This window comes from Ostrinia furnacalis, unplaced genomic scaffold (genome assembly GCF_004193835.3).
Source record: "Ostrinia furnacalis isolate ACB-3 unplaced genomic scaffold, ASM419383v2 OfSCF0661, whole genome shotgun sequence".
In the NCBI taxonomy this organism is placed as follows: domain Eukaryota; kingdom Metazoa; phylum Arthropoda; class Insecta; order Lepidoptera; family Crambidae; genus Ostrinia; species Ostrinia furnacalis.
Genome location: NW_021130900.1, coordinates 239514 through 257904, shown reverse-complemented (window position 1 = coordinate 257904; position 18391 = coordinate 239514). Strand labels below are relative to the sequence as shown.

At 37.6% G+C, this 18391-nt stretch overlaps 2 protein-coding genes across 2 annotated transcripts; both read right to left on the bottom strand.

Annotated features, from left to right (window-relative positions):
- Positions 1-10593: 10593 nt before the first annotated feature.
- LOC114366685 (uncharacterized) lies at positions 10594-12402 on the bottom strand. Its single transcript, XM_028323628.1, has one exon. The coding sequence runs from the start codon at positions 11756-11758 to the stop codon at positions 10799-10801; it is 960 nt and encodes a 319-aa protein (XP_028179429.1). The 5' UTR covers positions 11759-12402; the 3' UTR covers positions 10594-10798.
- Positions 11346-14589, bottom strand: LOC114366684 (uncharacterized). The gene has a single exon (XM_028323627.1). The coding sequence runs from the start codon at positions 14526-14528 to the stop codon at positions 12465-12467; it is 2064 nt and encodes a 687-aa protein (XP_028179428.1). The 5' UTR covers positions 14529-14589; the 3' UTR covers positions 11346-12464.
- Positions 14590-18391: the final 3802 nt, after the last annotated feature.

Here is an 18391-nt window from a genome sequence, read left to right as displayed (position 1 = left end):
CCAAAGCGTAGGTGCTACAAGGCGCCATGATAGAACTTGAGGAAATAGCTATATTTGTAATAGAGAGACGGCATAATGGTATCGCTTTTGCTAAAAACTTGTGGCCATGACCACAAGCTAAGAGTGAGGAGGTACTTAGTTTAGATGGTTTTGTTTTGATTTCCATTACATTGACTAACAGCCTAGCTATTCAATATTGTATTTTCCGTGCTACTTTTTAAATACTTATGAATGTATCTTTACATGCTTTAAAGTCAGTTATAAGAGGAATATAAAGACTCCTCTGTTACAACTTTTCAGTTTAAAATGAAATGTTTCTTTGCATGACTACGACTAAATAGTTGCAAACTAAATTATTATACTTCTTTAAAAAGCAATGTAAAAGAAAACAGCGAATACAAAATGGTCTAGCTTTGAAATAAAAGGTCATACCCAAGGTTGGATGCTTGTGCAAGTTAACGTCAGCTGTTGTTGACATCTTAAGGCCACTAAAACAAATACAAAGGGTTTTACTAAACAGTGGGCGGACTACAGCATTGCAAGAATTAAATCAAAACTAAAGTGTAATGGAACGAAGAACGTCCACCCACAATGTGGACCGACGACCTCTTAAAGGTAACGGGAAGGCGCTGGACGCGCCACCAAACGGTCATTGTGGAAATCATTGGGGGAGGCCTATGTTCAGCAGTGGACGTCCCATGGCTGAAATGATGATGATGATGAAAGTGTACCTAATGGTAAGGGAATGATTTTTTTTTCTGATTGTTCAATCCAGAAGAATACGAAGAAATAATTATAAATCGAAGGGTACGTTAAGCCGTCAGTCTAAAGTAGCCAAATTCAATCCCAACCAAGCATAGTCCAAGGCTTTCAATAATTTATCAATCGCAGTGACAATTTATGACTGAGATTGAAAAAGTTTTGAGCATAATAGATTGACATAATAGATTCCGCTATAGAACGACCCTTCACTGAGCTGGTTAGTGGATGAAAAGTATTTTATATTCAATTATTTAATTGAGTAGTTTTATAACATGCATCAAGGTAGTGAAGAGTAATAAGTAGATAGGTATGTGTGTTAGAAATCTTGCACNTCTTGCATGAGCATAACACAGTTTACCAGTTTATTTAAGCTCACTTGATTCATTGCGACAGAATGCATCCTCCACACTGCATTATTACCGACTGATCACGGGCAGTCGTGAACAAAAGGCATAATTGCACTGCGCTGGAAAGCGGAATGACATTTCACAGCCGTCACGCGTGTCAACATCATCGCATGCCCGAAATGGCCTATCTCCTCTGAACTGGATGTGACAACGTGTGCCAGTTCGGAGTCGAAAAATTCATTCGTTTATGTTAACGCTGTTGCGAGTTCATTTGTTTTATAAACAAACTGTAACGACATGATACTAAGGCTGAGACAGATTTATGACGTTCGTGAAAGTTAAAGTAAGATGGTGCAACCCAGCCTCAATGTGTTACAGATATCACTGGAGTTTGTTTCAGTTAGATATGCTATCAAAGCAATCAATTTAGAGGTGCAGTTTAATTAAACGTATAGAATTCAGATGCGACTTTATTTATTGCCATTTAATTGTCACATAAGGCCATCTTACCTTTGTGTTAAACAGAAAAAAAATGTGAGAATAATTGAATATTTTTTCTTAATTTCGTTAAATTATTTTATATGATAAAACAATACAAACGAGTTTTCAATAGTTTCTTACCAGAATGCAACAAGATTGCAGTATCATTTCAAAAATATTTTAGTGCAATGGAAACTAACTCACAGATTTCAAGATATAAAACCGCTGAACCCAAATGTGGATCGTATAAAATAGTATAAATGTTATACAGTTATTAGATCTGTACGGCCATATGTTACTATGTAGATGAAAATGTAAAGCACTTGCAATTTTCTTATTCGAAAGTAACAATGTATTCTGGGTTCGAATTTTCAGTATGCGATTTTATGCGGGTTTTATGAAAACGCTTATAAAGATTTCAATGCAATAATTTTTATGTACTTAAATGAAAAATAGGATTTCTTGGCCATTTACTATTGTAACTTATCGGAAAATATGCACCTAAGTAAGTAAACTATTTTAACCTAGTTGTAATTACGCTGATTTTAAGTAAAGAAAATTAACAAGTGAAAGTTATTTTACATTGAGGACAATTCAACAAATTGTCATCTTTTACTACCTATCCAAAAGTTGCTCCAAAAGGTACTTCACATAATATTGACTCTCTATGACAACTTGAATATGACACTAATATTTGGAGTAAAACTTGATTGAGAATAAGTAGGTAACTACTCTAACTTACAAAAAGCTACTTTATTTTTGAATATCAAACTAGCCTAACCTAGGAATATACAACCCCCAAGAGAAACGCGCTATTTTTTCTTCAACGCACCGAAACCTACGCGAAAGCAAAAGTTAGTTGTTGATAAAATAAAACTAGATTACGACCTATATTCTGTACTGTTATCCCCCAGTGGCCTGAACAGTCGCTGGCACTAAAATGTATACAATTTATGTGCTTATTTTATTGCGATGTAATGAGGTTTAAATTCCAATGAAAATCCTACTTCTTACTAATATTATTATAAGTGTGAGGATGGAAAGGATAGATACTTAGATATCTGTCACTTTTCCATGCCAAAAGTACTGAACGGATTTTGATGAAACCACATCAGAATAAACAATCTATATCCATTTATAACGATATTTCTGTGACAAATTGAATGTCACGTAGCTAAGCCACGGGCAAAAGTTTGTACATCAAAAAAATATCGTTATAAATCGCCTATATTCTGATGTATAACAATAACAATGTAAAGTTTTATTGTAATCTTTTCAGTACTTTTTACTTGGCAGAGTAACTAACATCCAGCCATCCTCGCAACTTTCTCATTTATAATATCAATAGGATATTTGCACGTGCCTACACGTAGGTAAACCCTAGCGCCACTCCTGAGTTTGTGACGTATCTCCACCCAGATCTCGACACACATGCCCTGGGTGTAGGTGGAAACAAATTTATGCAAATTACTAATCACACCCGCACCTTTATTACCTTAAACAAAGCTTAGGCAGAACAGCCAGGCCAAGCTGAAGCTGAACACAGAAAACAAAATAATACAGCATTTATCCACTTTCACTGAACTGACTTTTTGCAGAACTGACGGCCGATGGGGCAGCAAGGTTCTGGAGTGGAGGCCGAGTACCGAAAAACGCAGCGTGGGACGTCCACCCACAAAGTGAACCGACGACATCATAAAGGAAAGTAGCAGGAAGGCGCTGGTCGCAGGCCGCTACCAATCAGCAATGGACGTCCTATGGCTGAAATGATGATGATGACGATCCACTTTCACTACACAAAGGAGTAGGTAAGTATTAATATGTAGGATGATTATTCAATATAGTAAGAGTAAGTTGAATCAGTTCATCTACATATATCAAATGCCATGTGTGCAGATACTTGAAAGTAAAGCCTAAATTATCGTTTTTGACAAGAAGTAAACTATGAACAACTAAAGTGATAGATGTTAATAGAACAACAGCAAAGTTCGTTTAGAGATGTAGAAGATCCCTTTGCGTAACGTACAATCATGAAGTTTCAGGATCTGTGTCATTTATGAGCTGGCTGTTATCGTTGAACTGTACGATAGTCATGATAAAATTTGTCACGAACCGACACTCAAAATTGTCACTAATTTATAAATTCAAATTAATCTAAATGAACTGAGTTTCAGTATACAGTTTCATTACCTCCGTGATTGCTACCACTTGTTTACAGATTGGAGTACCTTATTCATTAAATGTTAATTGAATTTGTTTATTTATAAGTAATTGCCTTCATTCATTCCCCAGTTACAGAGTTGTTCAGCCTTACGATTTTGCTTCCTGTATTTTTCATGAAAATGTACTTGAACTTCGTTCCAACCGAATAATCCCGTCCACTGCTGGCGCTGGACAAAGGCCTGCCTCACGGTTTTCCCAACGACCTGTCCTGCGCTCTTCTGCGACCTTTACCAGATTGTCGACCACGGAATAGAAGTAACTTGAACACTATAAAGTAAATGATATCTAACAAAAAATCGTCTGTTCGACTTGTCTTTGATGCAGTAGAGCTATTCCAGAATGCGATGTCCATATTTTATTATTGCTTTTTTTGTTCCTGTTACTGATCCTGATTCTTCTAGCACATGCGAAAGCAACAAAGAGCCAATGACGGATTAACCTCAGTATTTTATAATTTAACCCTTAAGGATTTTTACCTATTGGTTAAGCAACCGCGAATTTCGATTCACAAACCGTATTTGAAAAGCCTATATGCACCGTGGTATCTACTTTATAGTTCAATTTCATCGTCCCATATCATAGATGGCTTACATCGTAACATGCCTGAGCATAAAGTACAACCTACAGCACATCAAACTATACAATTTTATTGCAAAGTCATCCTTATTCCAAGTACATAAGATGCTACATTAGCTTTTCATGCTGTTGTCTGTACATATCAGCTGGAACGACGTCTTGTCACGTCACGCCATGACGCCGCGGAAGCGACTGATTTGCATTTTGATTAAAGCCAGCCGACACAAGGCTAGCCGACAGCTCGGGTAAATACTACCTAGAATTTCCCTTCTGTCACTCAAGGTTTTTCAGGCTGTCCAGAAAAAAACTGTACTAGTTTCCATAAGTAATGGGTCATTGTAATGTAAGTACTAGCAGAAGTGATTTACCTTTTGAATAATCCAATTCAGCAGAGCTATCCTCCAAGGTACAGGGTACAGGGTAGACTGACGACCTCATAAAGGTACATAGCAGGAAGGCGCTGGATGCAGGCCGCTTTACCAACCGTTCATTATGGAAATCATTGGGGGAGGCCTATGTTCATCAATGGGACTCCTATGGCTGATATGATGATGACGATGAGAGCTATTCTCTAATATCGTTTCCTTATTTCGGGTTTATGTGTCTCTCTCGGCACTGACAGCATCCAGATATGGGTAAAAGAGATGAATAGACCGTATTTAGAGACTACGATAATTATTTCATGTGTGTATTCAAGTGAAATCACGTGTCTTTTTAATTACTTGTCCGCTTCCCACTCTATTTCTCCAACAAAACTGGGGTAAACGAATTATCGAGCGGCACAAAATGGAGCCGTCACATCGGGTTTAACTTACAATTTGTCATAAAACGTATTACGTCCAGCCGAAGCAACAAAAGCCGGCTTGTCTTGAGCGTTCAGTCCTTTCACTCGTTCTCGTTTGGGACTCGTTCCATTCATTCATTCATTCGTTCCTAACAGTCGGTCTATTGTTGCGGCTTCATCTCCAGCCTGGATGTGGCAATATAAATTACGAGTTGCGTAATTGGATTTTGATTTTGTATTGTACGGAAGAATTGAAACTGTTGTATTGTGCCACTGTTTATCTTAGTACCTAACTGTATTTATCAGCGTTGAATTCTATATTGTAACATTTATCAACAAAACGGTAGCATACGAAACGAAAAGGATTAGGGAAAAAGAAAGCTAGAGGAAATGGCCGTTATGACATAAAATCCACTGTTTATCTCATATTTGAAATAGGTGCTTATTTGCACATTTATTTTGTATAGTCAAATGTGCTAACAACTATCCTACTTTACTCAAGTGATAAAAATAGTTAAACTGGACGCCAGTCTCCGAAATAATGTGTCATTGAATCAAAATCTTTTTTGCTATTCAATTAATGCCATAGATAGAGATTTTGTCCGTATAGTATAGAGTACTTATACAAAGAACATTATATTAAATACGACAAAAAATACAAATAATACACACGCCTGAAACCACAATAACCGGTAAGTACCTACGTTATTAATTATGTTCAAATAATGATTCGCCATAATGAATCGTCGAAAACCACTTAATGGTCAATGAGCGCAGGGAAACGAGCAACGCACTTTTTGAAAGCAAATCAATTTCAGAACAATTAGGTANTGGGCAGCGTTTGGGAAACTACATAACATCTTTTCGACCAAAACACTTCAGTGCCTAAAGACGAAAGTCTACAATCAGTGTGTGTTACAAGTAGTGATGACACAAGGTTCGGAAACGTGGCCTTTTACTATAAGGCTTATAATAAGCTCAAAGTTGCACACCATGGTATGGAGAGTGCTATGCTCGGTGTTTCTTTTCGAGATCGAACCAGAAATGAGGAGATTCGTAAACGAACTAAAGTTGCCTAACATATAGCGATCGGATTACCAAGCTAAAGTGGCAATGGGCAGGGCACATAGTACGTAGAACAGACGGCCGATAGGGCAAGGTTCTAAAGTGGAGGCCACATACGTGTACGTGTTTATCGGGAGGCGCTTTCTTTTTTAACAAACTCCGGAACTAGAACCGGAATTCCGGAGTTGAGTGCCCAATATCGAAAATCAGTTCCGGAGTTGAAAACTATCCGATATTGCAAGCCCTAATTGTAACATTTATCAACAAAACGGTAGCATACGAAACGAAAAGGATTAGGGAAAAAGAAAAGCTAGAGGAAATGGCCGTTATGACATAAAATCCACTGTTTATCTCATATTTAAAATAGGTGCTTATTTGCACATTTATTTTGTATAGTCAAATGTGCCAACAACTATCCTACTTTACTCAAGTGATAAAAATAGTTAAACTGGACGCCAGTCTCCGAAATAATGTGTCATTGAATCAAAATCTTTTTTGCTATTCAATTAATGCCATAGATAGAGATTTTGTCCGTATAGTATAGAGTACTTATACAAAGAACATTATATTAAATACGACAAAAAATACAAATAATACACACACCTGAAACCACAATAACCGGTAAGTACCTACGTTATTAATTATGTTCAAATAATGATTCGCCATAATGAATCGTCGAAAACCACTTTATGGTCAATGAGCGCCGGGAAACGAGCAACGCACTTTTTGAAAGCAAATCAATTTCAGAACAATTAATACGGAAACAATTTCATTATTGTCTTTGAATTGATTCTGTAAGCGAGATAGACGCAACAAAATCTCGTTTATTTTAAGGCAATACGATTGGTATTTGCATGGCAATTTTAACAGCTGCAGATGTCGATTGGCTTTGATATCTGTAGGACGGTATTATGCAGAAGCAAACTATATTGAAGTAGTTGGAATTCAATAAACAATAGAATGATTGGAATGTTCGGCAGAAGTCTTATTTGGTACTTAGTTTGTAAATGTTCTATGTAATTTTATTAGTTCTGCTGCTCATGATGTTCATTTATCCTTCATGCTAAATTGTTCTGTAAGTACTCGCAAGTTTAGCTTCTATTCTTTTTGCATAAAATATTTTTGTCTGCACTTTCTTTTCTTTTACCGACGTTTATATCCTTTGCCTAACACCATCCTCGCAATCCTTTGTTTGTCGGTCTGTACACCCTTTCTCATATTGTTCCGGGCGAGCGGTTTCATATGTGTTTGCTCAATCTAATTGCTACTCAGTCATGGGGTATTCATCGGAATGAATCATATTGCAAACTGGTCTGTTTGCTCATTTGAACAGTCTAGAGCGGATTATTTTATGATATTACTAGCTTTTGTACCCTCAGGTTTTGTATCGTGAAATTATTTGACTAAATTAGAATTAGGTATCTCTTATATTTTTTCACTCGTCTTGCTATGTTTTTCTACGTAGGTAAAACCTTTTCAGGAGGTTACTGGGAAAATTGTGTTTCATCTTGTGAACAAGCAACAAAAAAAAATAGGATTACTCTCATGCTTTTATTCTCATGATGCCAAACGACAAAATATTTTTTGTCATTTTAGCATCACGATCACTAAGCGCGTCCTTAAAATTTTAAAGCAACGTCATGAGTAACAAGCACATGTCATCATTGGTAAAAAAGTCAAATAAAGTCACAAAGTTTCTAGCTCAATGTTACAAAAGGCACATGAGCAATACCGTTCCCCAAAGTGACTACAGACGTGGTACAGGTGGAACAGAAAAAGTATTGCGTATTTTTTTTTCGTCGGTGCTCCACGTCGTTCAAACGCTCGTAATTGGACTTTGATGGCATTTTGAACTTCCATAACAACTCATCTACGAGTTTGAAAGGTTTGGCGATGTGGTCTCGGTGTTAATGTTTGAATCATAATTATTCGTTTTTTACTGACGTTGAAAAATACTGCTTATTTCGTTGCGAATACATATTTTTTAGTTACTACTATACTCTTGATTCTTGCGCATTTAAACAATTTGATTAGAAGACTAAGGTTGGGTTGCACCATCTTACTTTAACTTTGACAAATGTCAAAAATCTGTCAAACTCCATACAAAATACACTGGTTATCGTTATAGTCACTGTTAACTTAGCCTTACTATTCTTTAGTTAATTACTTGAAGATTCAAGGTAGATAGTGTAGTGTGTATTAGTAAAACAGAAAAAAATATTAATTGGACTAAATATGCAACATAGGTAAGGCAATAGTATGTAAGGTAGGTTTTTCATTTTCTTTTTCACCAAGTATTTGTACCTGTCCAAAGCATTCCGGCCCGTAAATAGGTAGCATATAATAAACTCTTCTAAAGGTACTATGGGTTAACATTTTCCATATTTTGTATCATTATAGGAAATCGAGGGATCCCTCTCTTATCTACAGTCGTCAAGGTAACTCCGGGGGTGAGATGGGGTAGCTCGAACTACTTCAAGTGGGTAAGGCAGCTTTTACAAAACGTGTGCACAACTTTAAGGTATTGGAACAGTATTTTTGTAAAAATTTACCTTCTAAGCCCGCGGCTATTGATAAGCCTACATACGACCTATCACAAAATGTCTTTAATTTTCATATCAGTGAATAAGTCACTTAATATTTTACCTAAAGCATTAAATAACATTTTCAGGTCGAGGTAACTTTGGAAATCATTGATTTTTGGTAAAAAGTAGTCTTTATACTTTCCTGAGTCCCTTTTTTATATGCCATATCTAAAACGAATCATTCCCATCAGTTTTAAAGTTTAACTGCAACATCTTGAAACTGTTAAGGTTTTTAACCATATAGCGTTCTAACCAAAGAAACATGTGCCTTACAGTGTAGTGTGTTCACAGCCTTACACTCAGACGCACACAATTAAGTCTTACAGTTACAACCCCTTATTTGATCACTTAAATTGGTTTCTGTCTTGCTGGGTCTTCTCGTATATCAAAGTACGCGTCACTGCGAAGTTTATAACAGTTTGGTATATCAGCACATACTTATCCGACCCGCAGGACAAAATTGGCACCTTATAGGAGGGCGATGGAGCGGGCTATGCTCGGAGTTTCCCTACGTGATCGAATCAGAAATGAGGAGATCAAGCTTCCCACTAGATGGATCGACGATCTGGTGAAGGTCGCGGGAAGAGCCTGGATGCGGGCAGCGCTGGACCGGTCGTTATGGAAATCCTTGGGGGAGGCCTTTGTCCAGCAGTGGACCTCATTTGGCTGAAACGAACGAAGGAACGAAGGCGGTATGAACCACACTCCTGTAATTAGAAGAGATCAATTTAGTTTAATACTGCATATAATAGGGATGTTTCCTGGGTCAAAAAGCAAGAGTTTTAATTAGTCCGTCAGTTAACTTATCAAAAAAGTGTTACATATGCAGAGTGCATTCAGCTACACAGATCCTGTTAAGACGTGGTAACAGTGACCTCTTTTTATCGGCCTTTTTATGGGAATATGAATTTTCATAAATACTTGGTATTTGTTTGGTTTTAATTTTATTTATTTATTTTTTATTTATTTATATTAGGGAAACAAACAATTTTCATATACAGACAAATAATCACACCATAAATAATAAATAATTGTACCAACTTTGCTTAGTTTTGGACATATTGCTTACTTTAAATTGTCATAAGCATATTATTTTTCGTCTCAGATATCCAGTCAGTCAGTCAGACACCTTCGCCGCTGGACTATTGTTGCCTTATTGTATTAGGTATATTATAATCATAAAAATAATGTCGAGTTTCCAATACAAACGTCAGGGCAAATTGTAATTTATAAAGTTGTTGTTTGTTATCTTTTAGTTTGTACGTCTATCCAAAGCTATTGTCACAAAATATTGTATTTAATTATCTCACTTAATTCTTGTGAGAAATAAAGATCTTAAACCGCAAGTTGCTTTATACTAATTAATACACACATCAATGGAAACGCACTGTAACTTGCTTTTAACGTTCATGAAAATTTAATCAGCCTCTCAATAATTAATTCATACACATGTTTGTCCAATGAATAAGTTATACCACTCCATCGCACGTGTTAATGCAAGTAATTATAATGCGTTGTTAGTATTGTAAACAGTACTGCATTAATTGCTTTTTGTATCTGCTGAAGGGGTGGCCGATGTTGAAACTAAATGTGTCGATATATCGATAAGAAGTCCATGCTAAGTCGATAATACTCAAGCACAGCTTTGGGGTTTTCTTTGCTCAATTTTAACATTGACACTCAATGCGATTGTAACGTGCTGAACAAGATTATGCATTAAAGTGAGTCTGTATATTTAGATATACAGATAGGAGCTATTGAAACGCCCAGATTCTTCAAGATAGTTTATATTACAAAAATGGCTCTTTACATTGCAAAGGTCGGTAGCGGAATGAGACTGACAGTTGGTTTTAATATGAACTATGCAAACTACTTATACTAATCTACAGTTGATGTTACACGGAGGAAGAATTGTGGTAAAAGTTTGCGTAGGCGTTACGCGCCGAAACATCCTCCCGGCCGTTGAAAGATCACTTTCAACCTTGAAGATCTTCAGTCGTAGGGAGTGGACAGAGGCGAGTTAGGGGCCGCCGCACGCAGCCACGGGTCGTGTTGACATCCGCCACTCTCGAGATGCCGTCGGGTCCCGGGAAGAGCCGCAACACGCGTCCCAGGCGCCAGTTCAAGGGCGGCGCGTGGTCTTCAGCAAGGAGTACCATATCTCCAATATTGAGCTGGGCTGTATTGCTACGCCATTTAGTCCTCTGTTGTAGCTCTGACAGATACTCCTTGTTCCACCTCCGCCAGAAGTGCTGCCTTATGCTTTCTAGCCGTAGATAGCGGTTCCGTGGATGGTCATTGTGGTGGTCTTCAATAGGTGGCGTGGGTAGTGCAGTCAGCGGCCTGCCGATGATGAAGTGCCCTGGGGATAAGGAGAGGAGGTCGTTAGGACAGGAGGACATGGGACACAAGGGACGGCTATTGAGAAGTGCCTCCACTTGTGCAAATAAAGTAGTAATTTCTTCAAAAGTTAAATTAGAATTTCCCATGACACGCTTTAAGTGGTGTTTTGCCGATTTTACCCCAGCTTCCCAAATACCACCGAAATGAGGAGCGTAAGTAGGTATGAATTTAAATGTGATGCCTTGTTGACTTGCAAAATCACCTATAGGTTCTTGGTTTTGTTTTAGAAAAGTTCCTATATCCTTAGCCGCCGCCACAAAGTTGCGACCGTTATCGCAAAATATTTCCGTTGGCTTGCCTCTGCGGGAAATAAAACGTCGAAGGGTCATAACAAACGCATCCTTTGTCAAATCGCTCACGGCCTCGAGATGAATACATTTGTACCGCATGCATACAAAAAGACATAAATAACATTTGATTAAGCGACTTCCGCGGCCCCGGCGATTGAGAATCAAAAACGGTCCAGCAAAGTCTAAGCCAACCGACAAAAATGGATAGTCTGGATTTATGCGCTGGCTAGGTAAGTTGCCCATCTTCGGACATAATGTTTTGCCACGCAGACGCCTGCAGATGACGCAGTTATTTACGGTGCGTCGTGCTAGATAACGTCCATTGACTGGCCAGACTGTTTCTCTTATATTTGCTAACAACAACTGCGGGCCCGCGTGTAAACCACTTACGTGCTCTCTTTCAAAATACAATTTAGTTAATTTATGATTTGCGTGTAATAATATTGGATGCCGTTTTTCGTAGGCACAGGCAGATGCATCTATGCGCCCGCCAACTCTAATTAAATTATCATTATCAAAAAATGGCGAAAGTGACAAAATTTTACTCTTATTGGGAAGCGATTTACATTTTAATAACAACTCGTATTCAACAGGGAATGACTCACGCTGCGCGATAACGCACAATGCATGGAATGAGTCACGAAGTTCCTCGACGGACAGTAGTCCGGTACGTTTATTTTTAATATTCTTAAGGTTAAATATGAACCTTAACACGTAGGCAAAAGATCGTTGCAGTCTATTTAGTGATGAATATTTATCAAAATTAATAAAAGGTTCTTTAATTATTGTTGTGTGTACTTTAGTTTCAGGTAACGTACCTATCTCGTTTGATTTCAAGCTAGGCCAGTTTAATTCACACTCTTTTAGGTAATTAGGGCCGTGCCACCACAGACTTGAATTAATTAGATTATAGTGCGTAGTAGGGTGACCATAGTTACGGCCTTAGAATTTATGGATTGTTTCTAAACCCTTTTTTTAAATAATGTAAATGTTTTGTAGCTCGTTTATATGTATTTTCTATTTTGTTTTCCATAGTGAATGAAGTTGTAGTTAATGCATGATTACAATGAATGTTTTTGCTGACCAATTGTGTATTAAAGGAACCGGTAATTATCCAGCCCAAATGAGAACTTATTAATTTTGGATTTTGGGGACCAAGAGATCGTTGTTCGCTCCTTATGATGTCCCAGAATAAATCAGCCCCTATCAATAGATCTATAGGAGCTGGCTCATAGAATTTAGGATCAGCTAGCAATATATTTTTTGGTAATTTAATTGACTGAATATTGACGGGGTACTTTGGTATACGCCCTGTCAATTCTTGTAGAACAAGACATGAAAAAGAGACATTGAAATTGCTATTTAGTGATTTCATTTGTATATTGCAACTTTCAGAAATGTTTATAGAATTGTTAGAATTATTGCCTATTCCTTTGACCTTTAGCGAGTCAATGGGAATTGATTTTAGTGAAAGTTTATCTTTTAGTGACTTGGAAATAAAAGATGATTGGCTACCACAGTCTAATAGTACACGAACATTAACCTTTTGCTGGTCAATTGGATTCGAGACCTCAACTACAGCGGTAGATAATAGTACTTGCTTGGTACTTTCTTTAGAAAAGTATGCACCCGATTCGCTGGGCTCATACGTATCTGAATTAGGCTCGTCTACGTTCACATGATGATTGACTAAGGAAGCTGAATTGTGAAGCAAACTATTGTGCCTAGCGTTACACTCGCGGCATGAACCCATTCGGCACTCGTTGACCGGGTGACCTTGCCTGAGACAGTTTTCACACAGCCTATGTTTCAGAACATCCTTCATCCTTTCATCAACATCCTTGGCCTTGAACGTAGGGCATTCATAAATTTTGTGGTTATTATTGCAAATTACACATGTATAAGTGCTAGATTTATTAAATTGTCTTTGAGGCTTATTATTAGAACTCGCAAATGATTTTATGTATGAATTATTATTATTATTGCCCTGTTTATTATTTTGCCATGAATTATTACGCACATTGACCACTGGGGCTTTGACAACAGCACTTTGCGTGTCTTGTGCCCTGTTATTTCGATTAAGTGACTCTAATACATTCGCACGGTCAATAATGAAGTTAAAAAATTGTTCTAAAGTTGCGGTATCACCACTTAAACCACTACGGTGCTCTTCCCATTTGCCTAAAGTATTACTATCTAACTTGGAGGAGAGCATAAATATAATTAAGACATCCCACTTGTCAGTTGGCTGTCCCAAAGTGGCAAGGGCACGCAAGTTTTTAGTAACGTGGTCGACTAAAAATCTGAGAGATCTCTCCGACTCGCGCGGAAGTGGCTTAATGCTGAATAATGCATTCAAATGGTGATTTATTAAAGTGCGCTTGTTATTATACCTATTACATAACAATTTCCAGGCCTCATCATAGTTCGCTGATGACACCTCGAGATTGGAAATTACTCTGGCGGCATCACCCTCCAGATATGAAATTAAGTAATGGAACTTGTGAATAGGCAAAATACGCAAATTGTTGTGAATTAAGTTTTCAAATGTGTCGCGAAACTCAAGCCAACGGAAATATGCGCCATCAAATTTTGATATTTGTATCTGAGGTAGTTTTAAATTATAATTGTCCTGATTATCCATGCAAAAAGATTCATACATTGATGCACGCCTATTTTCTGACTCTAATTTTCTTGTAAATTTCTCTAAAATAGTTTTGGCAGTGGCAATATTAATAATGATGTCGCGATCAATTTTGTCACGTTCATCAATTTCATTTTCTATATTATCTGAATTTAAAACCTCTATGTCATTTTGCAAGTCATCAACCTTAACTGATAACGCTTCGAATTTTGCAAGTTTTAGACTTAACTCTGTTAATTGAATGTTAGTTAAATCTTCGCTATTAGAAATACTATTTATATAATTCTTAAATTTTGTGATCTGTCCTTTGGCGGACGATCGCCTTGTTAATAAATCCTTCAAACGAGATTTATCTTCCGCGTTAGGCATAGTTATCTAAGAAAATGAACAACTACAATGAAAAATATGAAATAATAAATAAATATGAAAGGCTCACGCTCCTCGTCTCGGTGGTACTTGCCGCAGGAACCGGTCAGCTGGCCGCCGCCGTTATCGGGTAGCCGGAGGTATTAACGCAGCTGTTTGATTGCGTAGCGCAAGCGTTAATTACACCCTGAAATTGTCGGCAATATGCTTTAATACCTATCTTAGATCGAGACGAGTTGACTGTGATGACTAGTCTATGGAAATAATCTCAAAAACAGCTAGTAAATTGCAAAATCTATGAAAAGTTAATTTGTATTTCAATATTTATCAAATATATTATGTATTCATTACTGTATTTATTAGGTAATTGATGTTTAATGCAAAACTATCTTGAAATTTGTTTTTATTTTGTAACGACGGTAGATTCGAATGATGATGCAATCTCGTTAACGAATTACTTGTTATGAAATTCCACAATTATTTAACACAAATGGATGCAGATTCTTAATAGGAGATTTAGGACATGGATTTAGTAAAGGAAGTGTAAGGAAGGGCACTTATCTTTTAGCAGAACCGCCGCGCACGATGTGGAACTTTAGCTGCACCACTGCTCGCACCATCCGGCGTATTTTCGCGAAATTCTTCAATTCTTCATTTGTTGTTTGGATTCCCCTCATGGGCCACCATCATGTATATTTAGATATACAGATAGGAGCTATTGAAACGCCCAGATTCTTCAAGATAGTTTATAATACAAAAATGGCTCTTTACATTGCAAAGGTCGGTAGCGGAATGAGACTGACAGTTGGTTTTAATATGAACTATGCAAACTACTTATACTAATCTACAGTTGATGTTACACGGAGGAAGAATTGTGGTAAAAGTTTGCGTAGGCGTTACGCGCCGAAACAGAGTCTATCCCTAATCCCAAATTATTTTTAAATTTTAATTAGCGTTCAAAAATCTTGCTGAATTTGACGCCAAATCAACAGGAAAAAACCTATTGATTGTCAATTCCTCCGAGTCTGGAACTGGTCGCCGACATTCGTTTCTTCACATGACTGCCCGCCGACACAACATTTCGTATATCGCCGCTTCGCCAACAGAACCTGTCACCAGCGTACGATTCGTCGACAGCACAGTTCGTCATTAGATATTTCGCCTACGAACGATTCACTAAGCCGATACTTCGTCAATTTTAGGTAACTAATCATCTTAGAATTATTCAAATAAAGTTAGGTACTTTCGGACTTATGAAATTTAGCATTAAAAGTTTTATTATGTGTATTTCCCACACATAATAAAACTTTTAATAGTCGATGAAAATAGAAAAAATAAAAGAAAATAGGAAAAAACATTATGATTTAATGTAATACAAACTTAAATAAGCAATACTTTTGTAATGTAACAATCGTCAAAATCTATATTAATTAATGATTGATTTGATTGATGATTTTTTTAAATCATGGTGAACCAAAATACGCTTTCCGCCCGCGCTTTCGCCCGCGTGGAATTTTGTCTGTCATAGAAAAACTTTATCGCGCGCGTCCTTGTTTCAAAAATACCGGGATAAAAACTATCCTATGTCCTTTCTCGGGACTCAAACTATCTCTATGCCAAATTTCATCAAAATCGGTTCAGTGGTTTAGGCGTGAAAGCAAGACAGACTTGTCTTGCTTTCACGCCTAAACCACAAAAGTATTGCTTATTTAAGTTTGTATTACATTAAATCATAATGTTTTTTCCTATTTTCTTTTATTTTTTCTATTTTCATCGACTATTAAAAGTTTTATTATGTGTGGGAAATACACATAATAAAACTTTTAATGCTAAATTTCATAAGTCCGAAAGTACCTAACTTTATTTGAATAATTCTAAGATGATTAGTTACCTAATTGACGAAGTATCGGCTTAGTGAATCGTTCGTAGGCGAAATATCTAATGACGAACTGTGCTGTCGACGAATCGTACGCTGGTGACAGGTTCTGTTGGCGAAGCGGCGATATACGAAATGTTGTGTCGGCGGGCAGTCATGTGAAGAAACGAATGTCGGCGACCAGTTCCAGACTCCAATTAAGTAAGGCTGCACCATCTTACTTTAATTTTAACAAACGTCAAAATTCTGTCAAACTGCATACAAAAAATACCGGTCTTCGTTTTAATTATACATACGGGCTACCTTACAACATAAGGGCTACCTTTTCTTTTTTATTATTTACTATATTTTGACGTTCATAAGTGCCACTTGTGGTCTAAACTGAAGAAATATTTTTGATTTTGATTTTGAATTATGGTTAAAATTAGGTGGTGTAACTCAGCCTAAGTCATACTAATAGACTCAATGATATATTGGATTCAAATCAACGCCTATAGCTAGCTTAGCCGAACTAATACCTACCCTCAAGATTAGTCCAAAGGTCTCGTTTCTTGGTTATACGCTTATGTGCGGCCTCGGCTAATCACATAATCTCGCGTTCTGTAGATAATCTAGATAGATTTGTTTCGAAACTATTAATTTGTGTAGTTAAATCCCTTGACTTAGAGTTTAGAGCATTATTGCGAGACTATCTAATCTACTTGGTAGTTTTACAGATGATATTGACGTGGAAAATGTGAATGGAAAAGAACTATATAACATGGGTACCTAACTAAAAAGGTGAGGTGTTGAAAAAGCTGTTAGTGTGTACTTAACTTTATAACATTTGAATCACTTTTTTTAAAAACTGCAACTGCAGCTATCATTGTGTCCAGTTGACCAGTTCTTCAGTAAGAGAGAGAAAGACTATACTTTATATGGACAACTAGCAGTTCGTTCGTTCGTTTCAGCCAAAAGACGTCCACTACTGGACAAAGGCCTCCCCCAAGGTTTTCCACAATGAACGGTCCTGCGCTGCCCGCGTCCAGGCTCTTCCCGCAACCTTTAGCATCGTCGGTCCACCTTGTAGGAGGCCTGCCCACGCTACACATAGCTAGTAGACACGATGGCCGTTGGGGCAGAAAAGTTCTCGAGTGGCGACCACGGGCTGAAAGTTCGTTTGTTTCAGCTAAATGACGTCCACTGCTCGACAAGTCACCCCCAAGTATTTCCACAAAAGCCGGTCCTGCGCAGCCCTAAGCAACACTTTCACAACTAGCAGAAAATAGTAANCACTTTCACAACGTATGCATATGCGTAGGAGATTCGAAGTTTATACAAAGGGGAAACACATGACATTTGCCCCAAAGTAATCCACAATTTCCAACTTCCAATCCACTATACATCACAGTAACACCTACGGCCAAAATTATCGCTCGCCGAGACAATAGCTCTGCGGATAACTCGCAAGTGTGGCTCAAGGTGGATTAAAGTGGATTGGAATGGCTCAAGCAGCCCGGCTCAGTGGCTAATAGTCCGGCCGTTAGGTTTCTATGCAGGATTCGTGGCTCAACTGAGGTCTAGCGTTAAACTTCTACCTGCTAAGTAGTTTGGTAAAAAACCTTTTTGTAACGACCTTTTTACGAAGTACGGGACTATTCCCACCTCTTGTTCCCACCGCTGCAACTCCTGTGCAGCTAGGATCTACAGCTTAACCGCCATAAAAATCCAACCAATGAAGGTCAAGTTTGTCCCGGGAGAAAGTTAAACTGTCATTGGACCCGCAACAAAATTAATCAGAAGAACTCAGAAGAACATAGGAGCATTTCAAAATTAAGGTTCGACTTCCCTCCATTGCAAAGCGAAAATCACGAAGTAGGTAAAGTTGTGTACATTGCCATTAAATGTATGGTAGTACAAATTGGCCTTATAAATCGAGTGCCTTTTTCGTTTCTAGCATGTACTATAAGGTGCTAACCACTATGCAGCAGAAGGAACACTTCAGATTTTA